Raw genomic sequence first — 16,246 nt, 5'->3', positions numbered from 1 at the left:
TCAAAATCCAAAAAATGTTTATTTTAACTTTGTACTAAGAAAAAGGTGCAGTGGCCATATACTGAACAAGGGTATCTGTGAATGTTTCATGACAAAGCTCATTACAAAACGGAAGTAAAGAAAAAGCAATAAAGAGAACCCTAACCCATGATAATGTGATGACACACAGTTCTGTGTCAAGAGGAGCTCGGTAATAAACTCCCCCCCATACCAAGATTTCTAATATAACTTTACACAGAAGCAATGTATTAAAAATGGGATACTGGTTTGGGTTTGTTTCAGAACTTTTTGCAGTTGACTAATAGTGCCATGAAGCCATTGTTCATAAACAGTATCATATCCAGTTTGGTTTGTACAGTTGCTGGAATCGCTTAAATAATGGAGCTTCATGAACAAAACCAACTAAAACAAAGCTGTGCGCCAGAGCTTTTAGATCAATTTTGATGGGAGATGATGATGCCTCTTGCACATGTCACAAAATCATGCACTAACAGAAGTACTGAGAATGGAAAATTTTCTTTGGTTTGCTACATGATTTCATCAGTGAATGTATAAAATTAGAAAAATCACCCTACTTGAAGATAAAAGAATACATGCTACTTTAATTTGTGACTAGTATATATATATACTATGTAAACAGCAGGGATTAACAAAAAATCTTTTTATCAGCTATGTCATCCTGCAGGAGGACAGAAATGGGCATTACAATACCATGTTTCCTGTACTCAGAATTGGCCAGAAAGGACTGTGGTAAATAGCAATGAATAGTATCTACTATATATACACATCTTGACACAGACTTTACAAAGATGTTCAGAGCTGCAGCATAGTTCAGACTGTTAGCTCCCAGCACCTGGTAAGCCAAATATATGGCATGCTCATTTTGTGCTTTTCCTTGGCTTGAACCCTAATCAAAGATCCTAGGAAAGGGTAGGGGACAACTTGTGAATTTTAGCCAACCAATTCCCTCTTGTATCTCTGAGGATAAAAATCAGAAGGTACACATATACATCTAATATGCATCCAGCAGTTTCAGATATTGTTTGAATGAACAGTTTCCTGTTTTATCAGTTTTCTAGATTCAGACATTTTATATAATATATACTGTAAGAATACAATCAGTTTGAAACTCCAGAGGAAGGTAGAAGTTTCAAGATTTCATAGTGCAGGGTCCTGAAAATAAGCTGTAAAAGAACTGCCTGCCCCAACACTCAAACTAAATCAGTGCTTATACATTTCCAGCAGTTCCACATCATATGACAGCAATCAATTTTTTTTTTTCAAGAGGTGATGCCTTTCAAGACTAAAAGGAATTTCCCCCTGTCCAGGTTTTTAATTGCTTGGACTTTCTTTCTTTTTTAAAATATGATCTTCCAGGATGGTAACACATACTGACAAACTGCCCATCCCCATCTCCACTCCTGTTAATTAGCACTGCTGTGTTAGCTGCTGTGTGTGACCAATAACATTCTAAGTTTTCTACAAACCTGTAGCTCCACGATGCCCTGCACAGGTACACTACAATGGAGACAGAGCACAGCTGTCTTTTTTTCTCAGCAGCCTCCAAGTGAGACAGCCATTATTTGACTATCTGTTACTGGGGGGCGGGGGCATGTAGGCTAAGCAGAGTCACGGCGTTGTCCTGATACACAGCTGCATTAGTACTGATACTGGGTACATCAAGCCCTGCTATCCAGTGTTTCTGACAGCACCAAGCAAGCAGCTTATCTCCAGCCAACAACGTCTTCCCTCTCCCAACACAGCTCATTCTTACAGAAACTGTAACCAAGCCAATTACAGCCTATCGGAAGAAAACAGTACAATTACAGTCAAATGAACATTTATGTGGTAGAGTTTGCATAGCCTAATGCATACACAGAGTTTTTGAACAAGGGAATTAATTAAGTAAATAACTAAGGAACTAGCCTCACAATTTTAGCTCATGTCACTTCCTTTGAAAATAAATACTCCCAAGAAACAAAAATGCTATTAAAGTAAAATAACTCTGAAAAAGGAAGGACATTCTGAGTTGAGGCTCAAGATTACCATGCTGGTTACAGGGAGTCACAAAGTACTGTACAAAGTTACAAATCAGTTTTACTGCAAATGTTCTCTAGACAAAATTGAGAATTTGATGATGTGATAACCAAATTTCACAATAAAATAGGTTGTGTTGGTTACTTACCAGGATTGCTACATCTATACCCAACTTGCACGTGCTTTCAAAATCATGTTGAAAAGGTACCAGCCCAGGCTGAAATGCACTCATTGCTCAGCTGGTGTTATGCAAGCAGTATTTAAAAAAAACCCCAAACATTTTACATAAAACATTTCAAAAGATGGTTCATCACGGGCAAACAGAGGGGAAAACTTTTGGAGGGAAGATGTGTCTGGTTTTAAAATTAAGAATTGAAAACAAACATCAGAGGTATATTTTCCTTATTTTCCTTGAGAGCTGGACTTAGTTGATCAGCATTCACATACAGCAAATGATGAGCTGCCAAGGACTGCATTTTGACTCTCAGCTCAAAACTTTGGACCCCCTTAATTTAAGCTCAGATTTTCAGCCCAAATTTGGCAAGTCTTTTGCACATTTTGCTGGTAGTAAATAATTATGAAGCAAAGTAGAAACAGTATAAATATAAAGTTCTGCAAATATTTTGGCAACTATGAAGAGCACTTCACACATTTCCATTGGACATCTGATGATTTCACCTCCTCTCAAATCTATTAAGCCTTTGTCTTCTCATTTCCTCTTCTGACAACTGTTCAGATGGAAACCAAAAACCATAGGGTCGTCTCTCATGATGATATCTGCCTGCACTGAAATCTGTACAATACAAAATGAAAAAAAGAACAAAAAACAAGGTTAACCACTTGGGTTTCATAATACGTCAAGCCATCTCCATCTTACAGTTCTAAGACTGATAAAAGTTCAGGGAAGCAGTGATCTTGACCAACCTTTTTCTATCAACATGCGGCATATTTTTTAAATGTTATTGGTTCTGATATCCAACAAGGAGGTTTAACTATCAGAAACTGATGTCACAGGTCTACAACAACTGCATGCAACTCATCTACCACTTTCTTAGTACAATGGCTCATAGGATATTAATTCAAATCTTAAAAAGTAGTGAAAATCAGTCTCACAGGAAGAAAAAAGGCTATATATAACACAGTAATTAATAAGAGCATCAACTGTCTTAATTAATATCAAAGTATATTGAACTGAACTCAAGTGAAAAGCTGTGCTCAACTGAGGTACATAGGACCCTAACATAAAATTCTAGCAACTGATTTAGAACTACACAGACTCCCATCATATTAGAGACTCAATTGTCTTGGAAAAATCCTTTATCATAGAAATGTTTCTTTGAAGGATTTTCTGTGCAGTTTTAATCAGTAAAAGATAAGAAATCTTTGTTTGACAGTAAAGTACCTCTTAGATCACTGGGGGCCAAACTTTTTGACAGAGGTGCACTGATAAAGATTTTTTTGGCCAATACTGATAGTCAATGATTAACCAACCATATCAGCCAATGCCAATCCATTAATCAATATTGAGTAATAGTGCAAGAAATTTTAAGCTACTAATATAAATAAACCTTTTTTGTTGCTTTTACATTTATAGTGCACGCGTGTGCGCGCGCGCACACACACACACACACCTCCTGCCTGACTTTTCATCACTGTCCCCATTTGAAACCATCATCTTAGCTGAAGTCCAGTGCAGAATTGCTGTCCGCTGAGGCTACATACTCACTTTTGGAAGCAAAAGTCACATGCTTATTGTGCCTTGAAGCAAGCCTGCACGAGTGATGATATGAAAAAAGTCTGAAGCTTTCTTTGAAAACTGATAAAATAGGAACATTTTCTTTCAAATGGCAAGCACTCTTTGGAGTCTCCTGAATTATCAAACATTTTGACTTTTTCAGCTCTCATAAAATCAATGAAGAACTGAATTTGCCATAAAAATAATCAGCTGGCAATACTACCAGGGAGTAGAGAGAGACAGTGGAGTGAGAAAGGTATTCATACCTGGGGCTGAAAGAGATAAGTGGAAATTTAAACTGTTTTCTTCTCCAAAATCCCAAGTTCTCTTTCAAATTTTTTTAATGAACTTTCTTTTGTCATGGGTGAACTAAAAGCTGTTCTGCATTTCCAATTAAGCAGATAACAGTGATTAGAATATAAACTGATGCTGAAGTATGACATGTATATCCGAATAAGAAAAATGGACACACACATGAAAAAACAAGGGACTACACAATTTTTAATGTACCATATTTATTTGAATCCAAGGTGAGTCTCTCCCCCTCCCCCCCCTCACATGGAGGGGGGGGACACCTTGTCTTGGATTTGAGAACAAGGCTGGGGCAGGCACTGCTACAGCTACAGCTCTGGTTCTGACCTTGTGCTGTCACTTCTGGGCCAGGACCAGGGTGGTTCAAGGAGGACAGGCATTGCCAGGAGGAGTATGCCACCAGTGCTGCCACCTGGCCAGCAATGGAATGGGGGGAATGAGGGAGGAAGATGCGTGGAGGACAATGGCCGTGTCAGACTGCCTGCCCTCCCACCCACCCACTCTTTCCCTGCCACTTGCCTCTCTCCCATTGCTTTCCATTAGCAGGGGTGGTGGGAGGGTGTAGAAGGGAAGGGAGGGAATAAATTCAAGACAAGTCTGTATGTTATACATGGAAAATTATAACAAATGTATAATTTTCCATTTATATAAGCTAATTACTGGAGGGTCATCTTGAAGTCATCTTGGATTCAGGTAAATATGGTATGTAATGTGTTTAAAATATTTTCCTTTTAAAAAGAAAATAGCTTAAGTTAGACATAGTGGGAGGCCACATTACATACATGATTTTTTGAAAATGTCAAAATTTGTATTTAAATGAAATAAAAAAATAAGAGGTATAATTTATTGGCAAAAACTGCTCCAGACTGTACTGAAATAATAGGTTGGGTATGAGCTAAAGAAACTCAGCTCTTTAGCACCAGTCTAGCCTCTCTTTGCTGAATGCTTAGGCATTATAGACAAGGCTCAAGAACAAATTTACTGATGCCGCCAGTCTTAGTGCCAATGCAAGTCCTATCTAGATAAAGTTCTGACCACTTCTGAAGTTTTCATCACCACATGAAGTAAACCTGCTCCAGATATTTGTCCAATCCAGATCCTGTATTCTAACATATTATTTTGAATCTATATTTTTCCAGGATGCAATCACTATAGTAACTGGAATCCACCTCCAGTACTCTCCGCTATAACTTTCTGGTATATCAAATAACAAAGTGGTGTGCTAACATATATATATGAAAACAACAAATATTTTCAAGCTTTTTCAGTTTTTAAAAAATGCTATAAGGAGGGGAAGATTTGCAGCAGGAATAATTTTCATGGAAGCATAAAAAGGATTTTTGAAGAAGGCTTTACGTCAAACTCTGTTGAAACTCTGTAATTAGCAAGAAAAAAAATTGCAGATTATCTACAATTGTATAAATCAGAAAAGAAGGTATATAATATGGAAAACTAAGCTTTTATGCAGAAATATAATTTATTGGTAGAGAGCTAAATAAAAAATAAATTTCCTTGGCCAGTCATAGTGGCTGTAAGCTTATTTCATCGTAATAAAACGAATTTGACCTAAACAGATATTACTGTTAAGGTTCTGGGCATTTGAACCATGTTGCCGGCATGTTTAACATAGTCTGGTATGGTCATCTAAACTCAATGAAATGAGGAGAAATATACAGACTCGTGTAAGTAAAAGTAACTGTAGCTTCTTGACTGATGCAATGGTTCCATGGAAAACACAATGCCTATTAATGATTTCTGCAATGTCTAAAAATTAAGTTTTAATTTTAAATTCAAGTCTTATTATTAGTATTATTCTGGATAACACAAAGACTGGGGAGGGGAAAAAAAAGACTGTATTCTGCAGGCCAAGTCTTGAGAGGTGCTGAGCATTCACAATTCCCAGATCAGTGTCATTGCTCATCCTCAGTGCCTCTAAAGATCGTGTTTTTCATTAACATTCTTCAGCACTTCATGTTAGTGTATTTTACAATAATAAAACACATCTTCCAAATCATGGCTCAAGTTGCACTAACAATCTAAGCACCAAAACAGGAATAACCCTCTTAGTATAAATTTTGCCTGAAGGCATAGAAAAAGAAAGACAGCATTTGGAAAATTCCATTTGGGCTGAAAATGCAAGAAATTAAATATTACCTAGTTTTGTGTTTAGAAAAATAAATTATCTTCTAAATTTAAAGATTCTTCTTCACTGTAATTCATGCTTAGGGGTTTTCTATGTATCTGTATTAATTGTTATAATTTATTTTTGAACACTTTCTGAAACTGTTGACTTATGGCACATCCACTGCCCAATTTTGCATCACAGCAATATATGATATTAGAACGAATTGTTATAAATATATGTTACATATGACTCAAATATGGATGGAAGAAGCACATTTCCTTAATGAAACAGTTGGGGACAATAAGGGAATGGCCCTCCAAGTCACTAACTTGTCTGCCTTACTTGCAACAGATAATTTAAAGTTGAAATTTCAGCAGCTGCTTTCTTCCTATAAAAAGTTACAATCAGTGAAGCAACTAATACGTCTTATTACCTCTGCCTGTAATCAAACCACTGAGTCTTAGGCAAATGAGAAACTTGGCCTAAAAGGTAAGACAATATGTTCTATCCATTTTATATCTCAAATATTCTGCTATGTAAAGTTTTCAATCTGTTTGAAGTGAAGTATGCAACTAAAACGCTTAGGTGACATTACATTTAATATTACTAAGAATTGTGATATTTTCATCCATAGACCTAATGGCTGTGTCCAGATGAGCATGGCCGTGCAGTATGTGGCACCAGAAACGCATCTGCAGCACCACATACCATACATTCAGCGGTTCTCCCTGCTGCAAGGTAGCAGCACTGCGGGGAGGGGAAAGGGGTTGACCCCAGCAGATCCCAGGATCAAAAAAACCTACACAAAAAAATGTGGAACAGTGCGTGCAGGGGCAGAGTGTGCCACCCAAAACCAGAGCCTGGCCACCCAGAGTCATGCTCCAACTGCCAGCCAGGCTCCAAGCAGCAGGATTGCTGGTACTGCAGGCGCAGAAGGCCTCCACAACCCTAGGTAAGGCTGCTGGGATGAGCCCAGTGCTGGCCTCAGCATCCCCTTCCCCACATGGGGAAACCTGCCATGAGCCAGAGGGCACATGACACAGGTGTTCCCTGGGGAAAAGCAGCAGCTGCATCTTGTCCTCGTGGAAACAAATGCCTGCACTTGTGTAGATGTAGCCAATGAGTTCAAAACTAAAAACTGAAGGCAATCATTAACAAATAGCAGGTGTTTCTACTCTAGACATCTAAAATCAGAATTGTAGCTAACTGTATGTACATTAATTCAAATACAGCACCTAACTCAAGAAATGCCCTATTTGTGTGCATCTGGCCAGAGTCACAAAAACTACTATACAAGACAAGAATGTTGTAGTTAATGTCACTTATGCTCTAGGTGATCCCATTTGTTCCAGCAGGACTGTATGGGATACACCCAAGACTGGCAGCCAGCCCACTACTAAATTAGACATCCCCATTTTGGGTACAGTAATTTTAGGAGGAAGGAAAGATGAAAGCCATTGGCAGAGCATTTTTCATGATGTGTGTGATGCTCCATAAACAAATAAGTGTGGTGTTTGATAATAATTTGATTTTGGATCTTTTCTTTGCCTGAGTGGGACAGATGACTATCACAGCAAACAATATGTTTACATGATTAAATAGGAGCTATTCGCTTGATGACAAACACATTTATCCAGCAGATGGCGCCAAAGTCACACAGTCATTCAAGGAAACTAGGACAAGCCCAGTCAACAAAGCATTCCGCATAGTAAGCGGTATTAAGGTTATTTTGAAACAGATGGGCTCTAGAGAAGCTGCTGCATCAAATATCATAGAATTGTTTATTGTCTGGCTGGTTGGAAACCCTGGGATTATTCACCAGCATCTAGCAGTTTCTGTGTGACATCAGGTTTCATCTAAACTAAAGCAAAATACAAAGTGAAATCCCACTGGAATACACACACACACACACACACACACACACACACACACACACACACTTCATACTAATCTGATTCTGAATTCAGAACTTCAACTTGCTACTGTGTACTGCGCTATAACCAAACACGTGTTCTCAAAAGATCAAAAACAATCAAAGTTCTAACTCTAATGAAGAGTAGCCAGCTAACAGCCCCAATTTATTGGACACAATCTAGAGGCAGTTTGTTTTGTTTTGGATTTTTATATCCTGCTACCAAAAATGGAATACATGTTTAAGACCTTTTCCATTTTAATATCACATCTTCAGCATACAGGACTGCCCTTGGAATTCCCATGCAGTACACTCAAGGACTTCACAGGCACACCATGTTTCAAAAGCTTTATTAAAGCTGGAAGCCACTGATTAAAAATATATTTTGACTTGTCAGTCTGTCTCTTATGCTATTTCCTCTACTTACGTCCACTTCATGACTCTTCAGTCGAAACATCTTTTCACCTACTTGTGCTTTATATGTTACCATGCTTCATATCTGAGGCTGGAACATCAACACAATACTTTAATATAGTTTTAAGTACAGCTCACAAGCTGAGTGGTGAGGGAAAAAAAAAAAAAAAAGACAGGGGGAAAATGAAGTTAACTGTTTCAACAGCAACAATTTAACATTTAAGGCAGCTGGTAGTATAAAAAAGGTTAAAGATACAGATAGAACTGCTGCTTCTAGAAAGAAGAAACTGAGTTAGAAAGGATTCTTTCTTAATAAGAACCAAAAATCCTTATAGTAAGTCAATGGAGTTTTGCTATTAACTTCAGCTTTCCTTTACCTACTCCAAAGAATTCTTGCTAAGAATTCTGGTGAGTAGGAAGAAACTTAGAGCAATCCTGCCTGAAAAGGTGATGATGTGACAGGGAGATAATACTAAGTCCAAGGACTTGGAATACTGCAGAAAAGACATTTGGGTTCTCCTTGCTGAATCCTGATTCTTAAGAATTCATCTTTTCCTGATGCTTAATTCTTTGCCTTTAGTCTTAATTCAATGTTTGTGGTAGAACAACTATTTCCATCTATCATTCATACCGTCTCAAACAGGATTATGATGTTTTGCTTGGCTTCTGTGGAATGTGCATGTCAAAAGGAACGCAGGCTTATGACTTTAGGCAAAGAATAAGTGGTAGAAGCAAACAAAACCAATAAGAGACATATCTTGGTTTCCATGCAAATATTCTTTAGGAGCAAACAGCAGAAGCAGCCTGCAGAAAATATGATTATAAGGAGAATGCCTACCTACTATTTACACATATACAGCAAAATCTGCTGGGAAAAGATTTTTAAAAAATTGTTTGCAATGGAAATAGCAAGCATATACTTTAGTTCTAACTTAATATTGGACTCTTCATAAAGGGAAGATTTTTTAAATTGTCAAAATGATGCGTGACTGAAAATATGCCAATCTAAGGAGGATAGAGAAAAAAAATCCAGCACCCCATTTAAACTCTTCTCTCATTTACAGTCAATTGAAATTTAAATGTTGCTGAAAATATAATTCAAGTCTCTAATATGAAAATTTCATTTGTGAAGCTGCAGACTTCTTATTCTGATACTTTATAAAAAAGAAGTTATCCTTCAATAACTGTTCTTTGAGCTGTGGTGACTGAGTAGATGTGCTTAAACCAGTATTTTTATTTATTTACTTTTTACTAGCCATGGCTATGCATATGTTCTCAACCACCTTGTTCTCCTATACATGGGGAGAACAGATGCAAACATCTGTGGTTCTTCTGCAGTTCGAAGTGGGGATGAAGGATGTCAAGAGATCCATGCTAACAAAATTACTGCAAAGAATCATAGCCCCTGTTGCATAATTAGCCTCTTTTCTTTACCATGTGTCAGCATGGATGCCTCTTTAGGGGACTGGCAAGCAATATCCTCTCCAAATGTTGAGGGATGAGAAATTTCAACTGTGCCAGTCAAACAGGATTAGAGTACTTCTTGCCTGAATCTCACATCTGATCTTGTAGCCAAATCCACTACATGATGATTTATAAACATGAGCAAATTGCTCCACATAGCAGCCTTATGGATTTCAGATATTCTTACATTTTTGAGATGCTGAAGATGTTAACTAAGTTGTAGTAAAGTGAGAACTGATGACAAGTGAGGGAATACAGCCTCAGCTGGTAGCACAGTGTGATACACTGAGTTATATCCTTGTAGTCTTGAATTTTAGATTAGTCTCCAATTGCCACAAACACATAGAGAAAATCTGAAAGACCTGGTCCTAGCTCAGCCTAGCACCAGAGAATGTAAAATATATCTAAAGCAATGATTCTCAACCATAGTGCCATGGCACCCTGAGATGCTTTCAAGGGTGCTGCACAATATTAGCATTGTTCGGTTTACTTGCATGATTCAGAAGATAAACTCAGAGATTTCAAATAGAAATCCACAGTTGTGGTCTTTCTAAGTTCTTAGCAACAGAAAAAACGCTCTATTATTTTTCTGTAGTAAAAAAACCCCAAACAAACAAAAATGAGTGAAGACTAACAGCCCTCATTTTCTGAGATGTGCTTTGAGTCTATTGAAGCATGCCCCAAATCTAAGGTTGAGAACCACTGACCTAAACCATGCAGTTTCTTTTCTCCAAAAGCAATACAGTGTGTAACCCTAGCCACCCACGGCCATGTCCGGATTCAGGGTCCCGGGGTACCAAATAGTCTTGGTCAACCTCCCAGCCCCTACAACTGGAGTCACCTCTTGGTGGCGTGCTTTCTTGTGGTTTCCCCACACACTGGAGTATGTACAGTCTAACTATTTACACAGTTTATTATTTACAAAACAGCCAACATATGAATGAGGTTAATAGCAGAACAGGATATCAATAATCTAATTGTCAAAGGCAGCTATCAATTAACTAAAACACTCAGTACAAACTGAATCAAAGACACCCTCAGTACAACTCCCCAGTTTAAACCTTGAGACTCCAGTGAATTTCAACAAGAGCACATAGGATTAACAAGATATTGGCTCTCCTTCACACTGGCAGCATGGCTGGTGCTGCTGCTCCAGAAAGTCCTGGTCTCTGCTACAGCCTGCGTGGGGAGGAGCAGCTCTCCTCGCTTCAGTTGTCTGTGGTATCTTGCAAAGAAATATACACTGTCTCCTTTCCCCAAAAGCACCATTGTCCAATTCCCAGACATGGTCCCTTGTGCTGATACCTGAAACAACCCTGGGTTTATCACCCATCCAGCCCCAGGCTGGTTCTCAGTAAACTCTCTCCAGAGCCTTCCCAGATCAACACCCTGCCCTTCTAGGCAAGTTGACCTCACCGCCCTTTATTCCTCCACATGGACCCTCTGCCTCACAGAGGCGAACAGGATACCAAGTTATCTTCTCCCTGTCACTAAGGGCAGGTTCGCTTCACAGGCAGGCTCCTCCCTGAGCTCTGTGGTCCCGGGGCTCCTTCCCTTCTCTGAGCCTGGCTGAGTCCCCGGGCTGAGTCCCGCCCCCCGCCGCCTCAGGAGCCATTCAAAAACATGCATGTGCTCTCGCAAGCAACAACTTCCTGCAAACTTTCCCACTCTGCCTTTCCAGGGATCCTGAGCCCTGCTGCAAATCCAGCAGCAGCTGTTACAAGTGTATGAAAAAAACCTAAGCGTTAACCTCCAGATGAAACTCAGACACCACCCTGATGGTGTATTTCACAAGAGGTCTTGGGAGCTTTTCTTTGTAGAACAAGCTATGTGGGACTAGAAGCACTGGCAACTCACTACCTCTTTTGTTTGAAGTGAAGACCATCAAGAAATCTGAGTGTGAGATGGGATGACAAGATGGGAATAAGCTTTGGGACTGGTAAACACGTACGTGTAAGGCCCTGGAGAAATGTTGAAATTAACAGAAGACAGAAGACTGAAAACAACTGTAGTGGAATGTAATAGATCAGGGGTGGGCAAAATACAGCCTTCAGGCTGAATCCGACCCACCAGGCCCCTAAAAAATTTAATAAATTAATATTTATTACCTCTTGGCTCCATGTGAAAACAGACAGGAACCAGGGGCAGTAGGACCCAGAGGAAGCCTCAGCAGGCTTGAACAGCTCAGGTACACCCCATCCCCAACCAGTTCCCCGCTTTCCTTCCCTGCTCCATCACCACATGGCTCCTGGCTGTATTGCTGGACACAGAGCCTGGGACTGTGCTGGTAAGTGTGTGTGCAGGCTTTGGTGCAGTCTGTGTGCATGTAGGCTTGGGGACAGAATCCCACATGCACACCCCACCATACACATGCACCTACACCCCGCCTTGCACTGCCATACACAAACCCCAGCCACCCACCCCCACACAAACCCCATATCCACCCACACCTCACATATCCACACACACTCCCACATGCTCCCTTCACCACACATACTCACACACCCACAGCCCCCCCCCCATTTGAATCCACCCCACACAACATACGAGAGTAAGACTTTATTTGAAACTATTGTGCAACCACCTCTATGTACAATACACAAACCCATGTAAATCAGGACAAAAATATTTTTTTAAATCAAATTAATGAATGGTGTATATCAGGGGTAGGCAAGGTTTTTTGGCTGGAGTGCCGAAAAACATCACAATGCCTACCTTGGAAGGTGCCAGAGTGACGGCATGCCAGAAAAACAAAATGAGGGCAGGGTATACATGGCAGGATGCCCTGCTTATGTCCCTTTGCCCCCCAGCCAAAGACCCTGCCCCCCAGCCCTGCTGCCCTTTGCCCCCCAGCCCTGCTGACCCTTGACCCCTATCCAAAGCCTCTGCCCCCAGCCCAGGCTCTGTAGCTGTCAGCAGCTACCCCGGCTCTGGGTAGCTGCTAGAGCCCAGGCTGCTCTCAGCAGGGCTTGCATTGTCCCAGCTGCCTGCTGGGAGCAGGCTGGACTCCCAAGCTACGCAGAGCCAGGGTCAGCTGCAGCCAGGAGGCTCCAAACTGTTGTGCCAGGCTCCAGAGCCCCATCATCAGCTCTATACTGGCACATGCACCGGCGCCTTGGAGTGGGCCGTGGGGGAGGGGCCTGAGGCAGCGCAACCCCGGTCTCTCCCCTGCTACTGGCACAGAGCTGGTGACTGGGATCTGGAGCTTGGCGCAGCTGTTTGTTGCCAGCCTGGGCCCTGGGCAGCTGCAGTAAGCAGCAGGCAGGCTGCAAGCAGCTGCGCTGGGCTCCACAGTTCTGGCATCAGCTCCATACTGGCGGCAACTGCCCGGGCACCTCGGAGCGGACTGCGCTGTCCTGCGGTCTGCCCTGAACTGCGTGCACAGTCACAGTGCAGCTGTTTACAGCCTGCCCGCTGCTTGCTCCAGCTGCCCAGAGCCCAGGCTGGCTACAAACAGCTGTGCTGGGCTCCGGAGCCCAATCGCCAGCTCCGTGCCGGGAGTGGGGAAGAGACTGGGGCTGCGCTGCTTTAGGCCCCTCCCCCACCGCCCACTCCAAGGCACGCATGCATGTGCTGGTACAGAGCTGATGCCGGGGCTCTGGAGCCCAGCACAGCAGTTTGGAGCCTCCCGGATGAGCCTGCGTTGCTCCCTGCAGGCAGCTGGGACGCTACAAACCCTGCTGGGAGCAGCCTGGGCTCTGCTGCTGGCAGTAGCTACCTAAAGCCAGGGCTGACCATGGCATGCCAAGCAAAATGGTCTCACGTTGCCGACCCCTGCTGTAGATGTTTGCTTTTTAAAATACAATTTGGTATTTTTCTGGTTCCAAGATGGCAAAACCCCTTGCTGAAAGGAGTACTTCCAGGGGTAAGGGGAGGGAGCTCTGGTGGCAAAGGTGAGAGGTTAGGGGGCAGGGCTTCCAGTCACAAGATGGCAACCAGGAGGCAGGGCACCTGTCAAGGGGCAGGGCTACACACATGGCCCTTGACAGCTTCCCAAAACTCGGTAAGCAGCCCTCCGCCCAAAATAATTGTCTGCCACATAATAGATGAACCTAAACACAAGTAAAGAAGAGCCTGGAATTTTTCCATTGAGGTAAGTAATTTAGTGCCTTTGGTATGAAGACCTGCTCAGACACAGTTCATATTGAATTGTCCATATAAGAAAATCTTTTCGACTTGCAAGAGAAGGTCTTCTTTGTGAAGACTCCTGCTTTACACCTAGACATATGATGGTCAGGCCTTTTCTATGGTATTAATCCAACCAGCATTCAGGCTACCAACTGTAGTGATGCCAGGTCTAAGGTATATTTGGCCCTGATTTTGTCATAAGAGGCCTGTTCAGAGCAGGAGTCTGACAGGGTCAGACCTACAAACACAGCAGATCCATGATTTATGGATATTTTGGAATAGTCAAAAGAGGGAGAGAAGGAGAAAACTAGTAACAAAAGAAAAAGCTTTTTCACACAAAATTTAATCTCCAAGAGTTAATCTCCAAATATGGCCAAAATGGTCACCATACTATCCAGCAGCCAGGAGGGCTGCAAGAGGGAAGAGAGAGAAACTCAGTCAGCATAAGAAGCAGGGCAAATGCACAGTACCAGTGGACATAACGATTCAAAAGCAAAACACATTTGGAAATGTTTCAAAAAGGAATCATTGCAGCTAGGGTATATACATACAGTCCCTGTGGTGTTCCCCCAGCTGGAATGTTTTAGAAAGCTAGCCAGGGGGCTTTGAAGGAGGATGCAGTGACCTGTGGGTCTGCTCCTTTCTCCCCCATAGGGAGGGGAACTAGAGGAAAGGAAAGAGCAGAGAGCTGGTGAGGAGAGGTAAACAGAGATGAGGGGGGCCTCCTGCACCCCACGAGGCTCACTCTCCAGCTCCAAATCCAGTTAGGGTGGGGAATGAGCTCAGCTCCAGTTTCAGCTTCAGTTCTGGTTCTTGTGCCATGTACGAGAACAAGAAGTGAAGCACTTCACAACAGTCTCTCATTTCAAGAGGTTGCATTGTAAGTGCTTCAGCCACTTTTGGACCGTTTCAAAAGGGCATGTATGTCTGCACGGCTGGCTGTTTGCAATGTTTTAGTTGTTACTTCTGTTACACCCAGAGCCACTGTATGATATAAGCCAACAGATTCTAGACTGAAATTCAAGAGGGTTTTTTTTAAAGGTATTGAAAAAGATTTTTTGTTTTATTTACCTGTTTGACTAAGCAACAGCAGTTTGAGAATTATTTGATTAAGTGTCACCAAAGCTTTGAAACTCATGCTTGGCTGCCATTTACCTCAGATAACCTATACAATATGCCTTCTCTAACAACATAGTTGGAACCTGCTAATCATGCTCTAATGTCAGGACATTATTTCATGTTTCAAAGTTCAAAAATTGCTCCTGGGCATGGTTCAGATTGTACATTATACATTACACAGCAATCTCTGTAACATAAGCTTGCTTGGCTTGTTTTTTCAACTTAAAATATCACTTCTATATTTTAAAAACCAGTAAAAATGCTTGGAAACTAGTTACTTACAAAAGAATAAAAGAGCGGAAGTAGCATGAAATCCAATGACATAATCATGACAAACAGCAATTTCCCAAATACTGACTTGTGATGTGGGTTTGTGCCCATCATCACTCAGCTCATTCAGTGGTGGTAGAATGCCTTCCTCTCAGATAGAGGGCAGCAGTACAAGGTGCTCCTCTCTCCCTCTTGCCTACTATTACTTACTATTGCCAAGACAGATGCATTCAGAACAATCGTCTCCATTGTTTTAATATAAATGCTGGCAAATGGAAGTTTGGACTGAATTTGCAGAGCAGAGAATGCCATAGAGCAGGGGTCACCAATGTGTTCTAGAGAGGGGCCAGAACAATATAGCTCAGGTTGGAGGCAGGCAGGCACTAAGATCCAGCTACCACCACTTTGCCCTGCTGCCCAACCATAGGATGGTGCAGAGAAGTGAAAGCCCTGCTCCATGGAACACATGCTGCCCAAATGCGGGCAGAGCACCCCCTCTGCCAAAGCCCCAGGAAGCCACACAGTGCAGGCAGAGCTCCCCCCTGCTCTGCTGCTGCCTGGTGCAGTATGGCACAGAACAGCAAAAGCCCCCCATCACTGAATGTCACTCCAGCCACTGCTCCACAAGTTGGATGCAGTGTCAGGGCCATCAGCTACTGACCCCTGCCATAGAGGCAAAAATTCCTACCACTATTCAGGAGCAAGCCAAAAACCTAATTATCTACCATGA

The 16,246-nt window shown here is 41.9% G+C and overlaps 1 protein-coding gene across 5 annotated transcripts in view; it reads right to left on the bottom strand.

Annotated features, from left to right (window-relative positions):
• RHBDD1 (rhomboid domain containing 1) overlaps positions 1 to 16,246 on the bottom strand; it is a 102,438-nt gene continuing 86,192 nt past the window's right edge. For 4 of the 5 annotated variants that reach the window (XM_059730952.1, XM_059730951.1, XM_059730953.1 and 1 more), the window contains one exon: positions 1 to 2,830. In XM_059730952.1, the coding sequence (XP_059586935.1) occupies positions 2,712 to 2,830 (119 nt within the window). In that variant the 3' untranslated portion in view covers positions 1 to 2,711. The remainder of the gene's footprint in view (positions 2,831 to 16,246) is intronic. The other variant, XR_009463451.1, reaches the window with a different exon arrangement.

The sequence above is a fragment of the Alligator mississippiensis genome, chromosome 7 (genome assembly GCF_030867095.1).
Source record: "Alligator mississippiensis isolate rAllMis1 chromosome 7, rAllMis1, whole genome shotgun sequence".
NCBI lineage: Eukaryota > Metazoa > Chordata > Crocodylia > Alligatoridae > Alligator > Alligator mississippiensis.
This window is presented reverse-complemented; position numbering and strand designations above follow the sequence as displayed.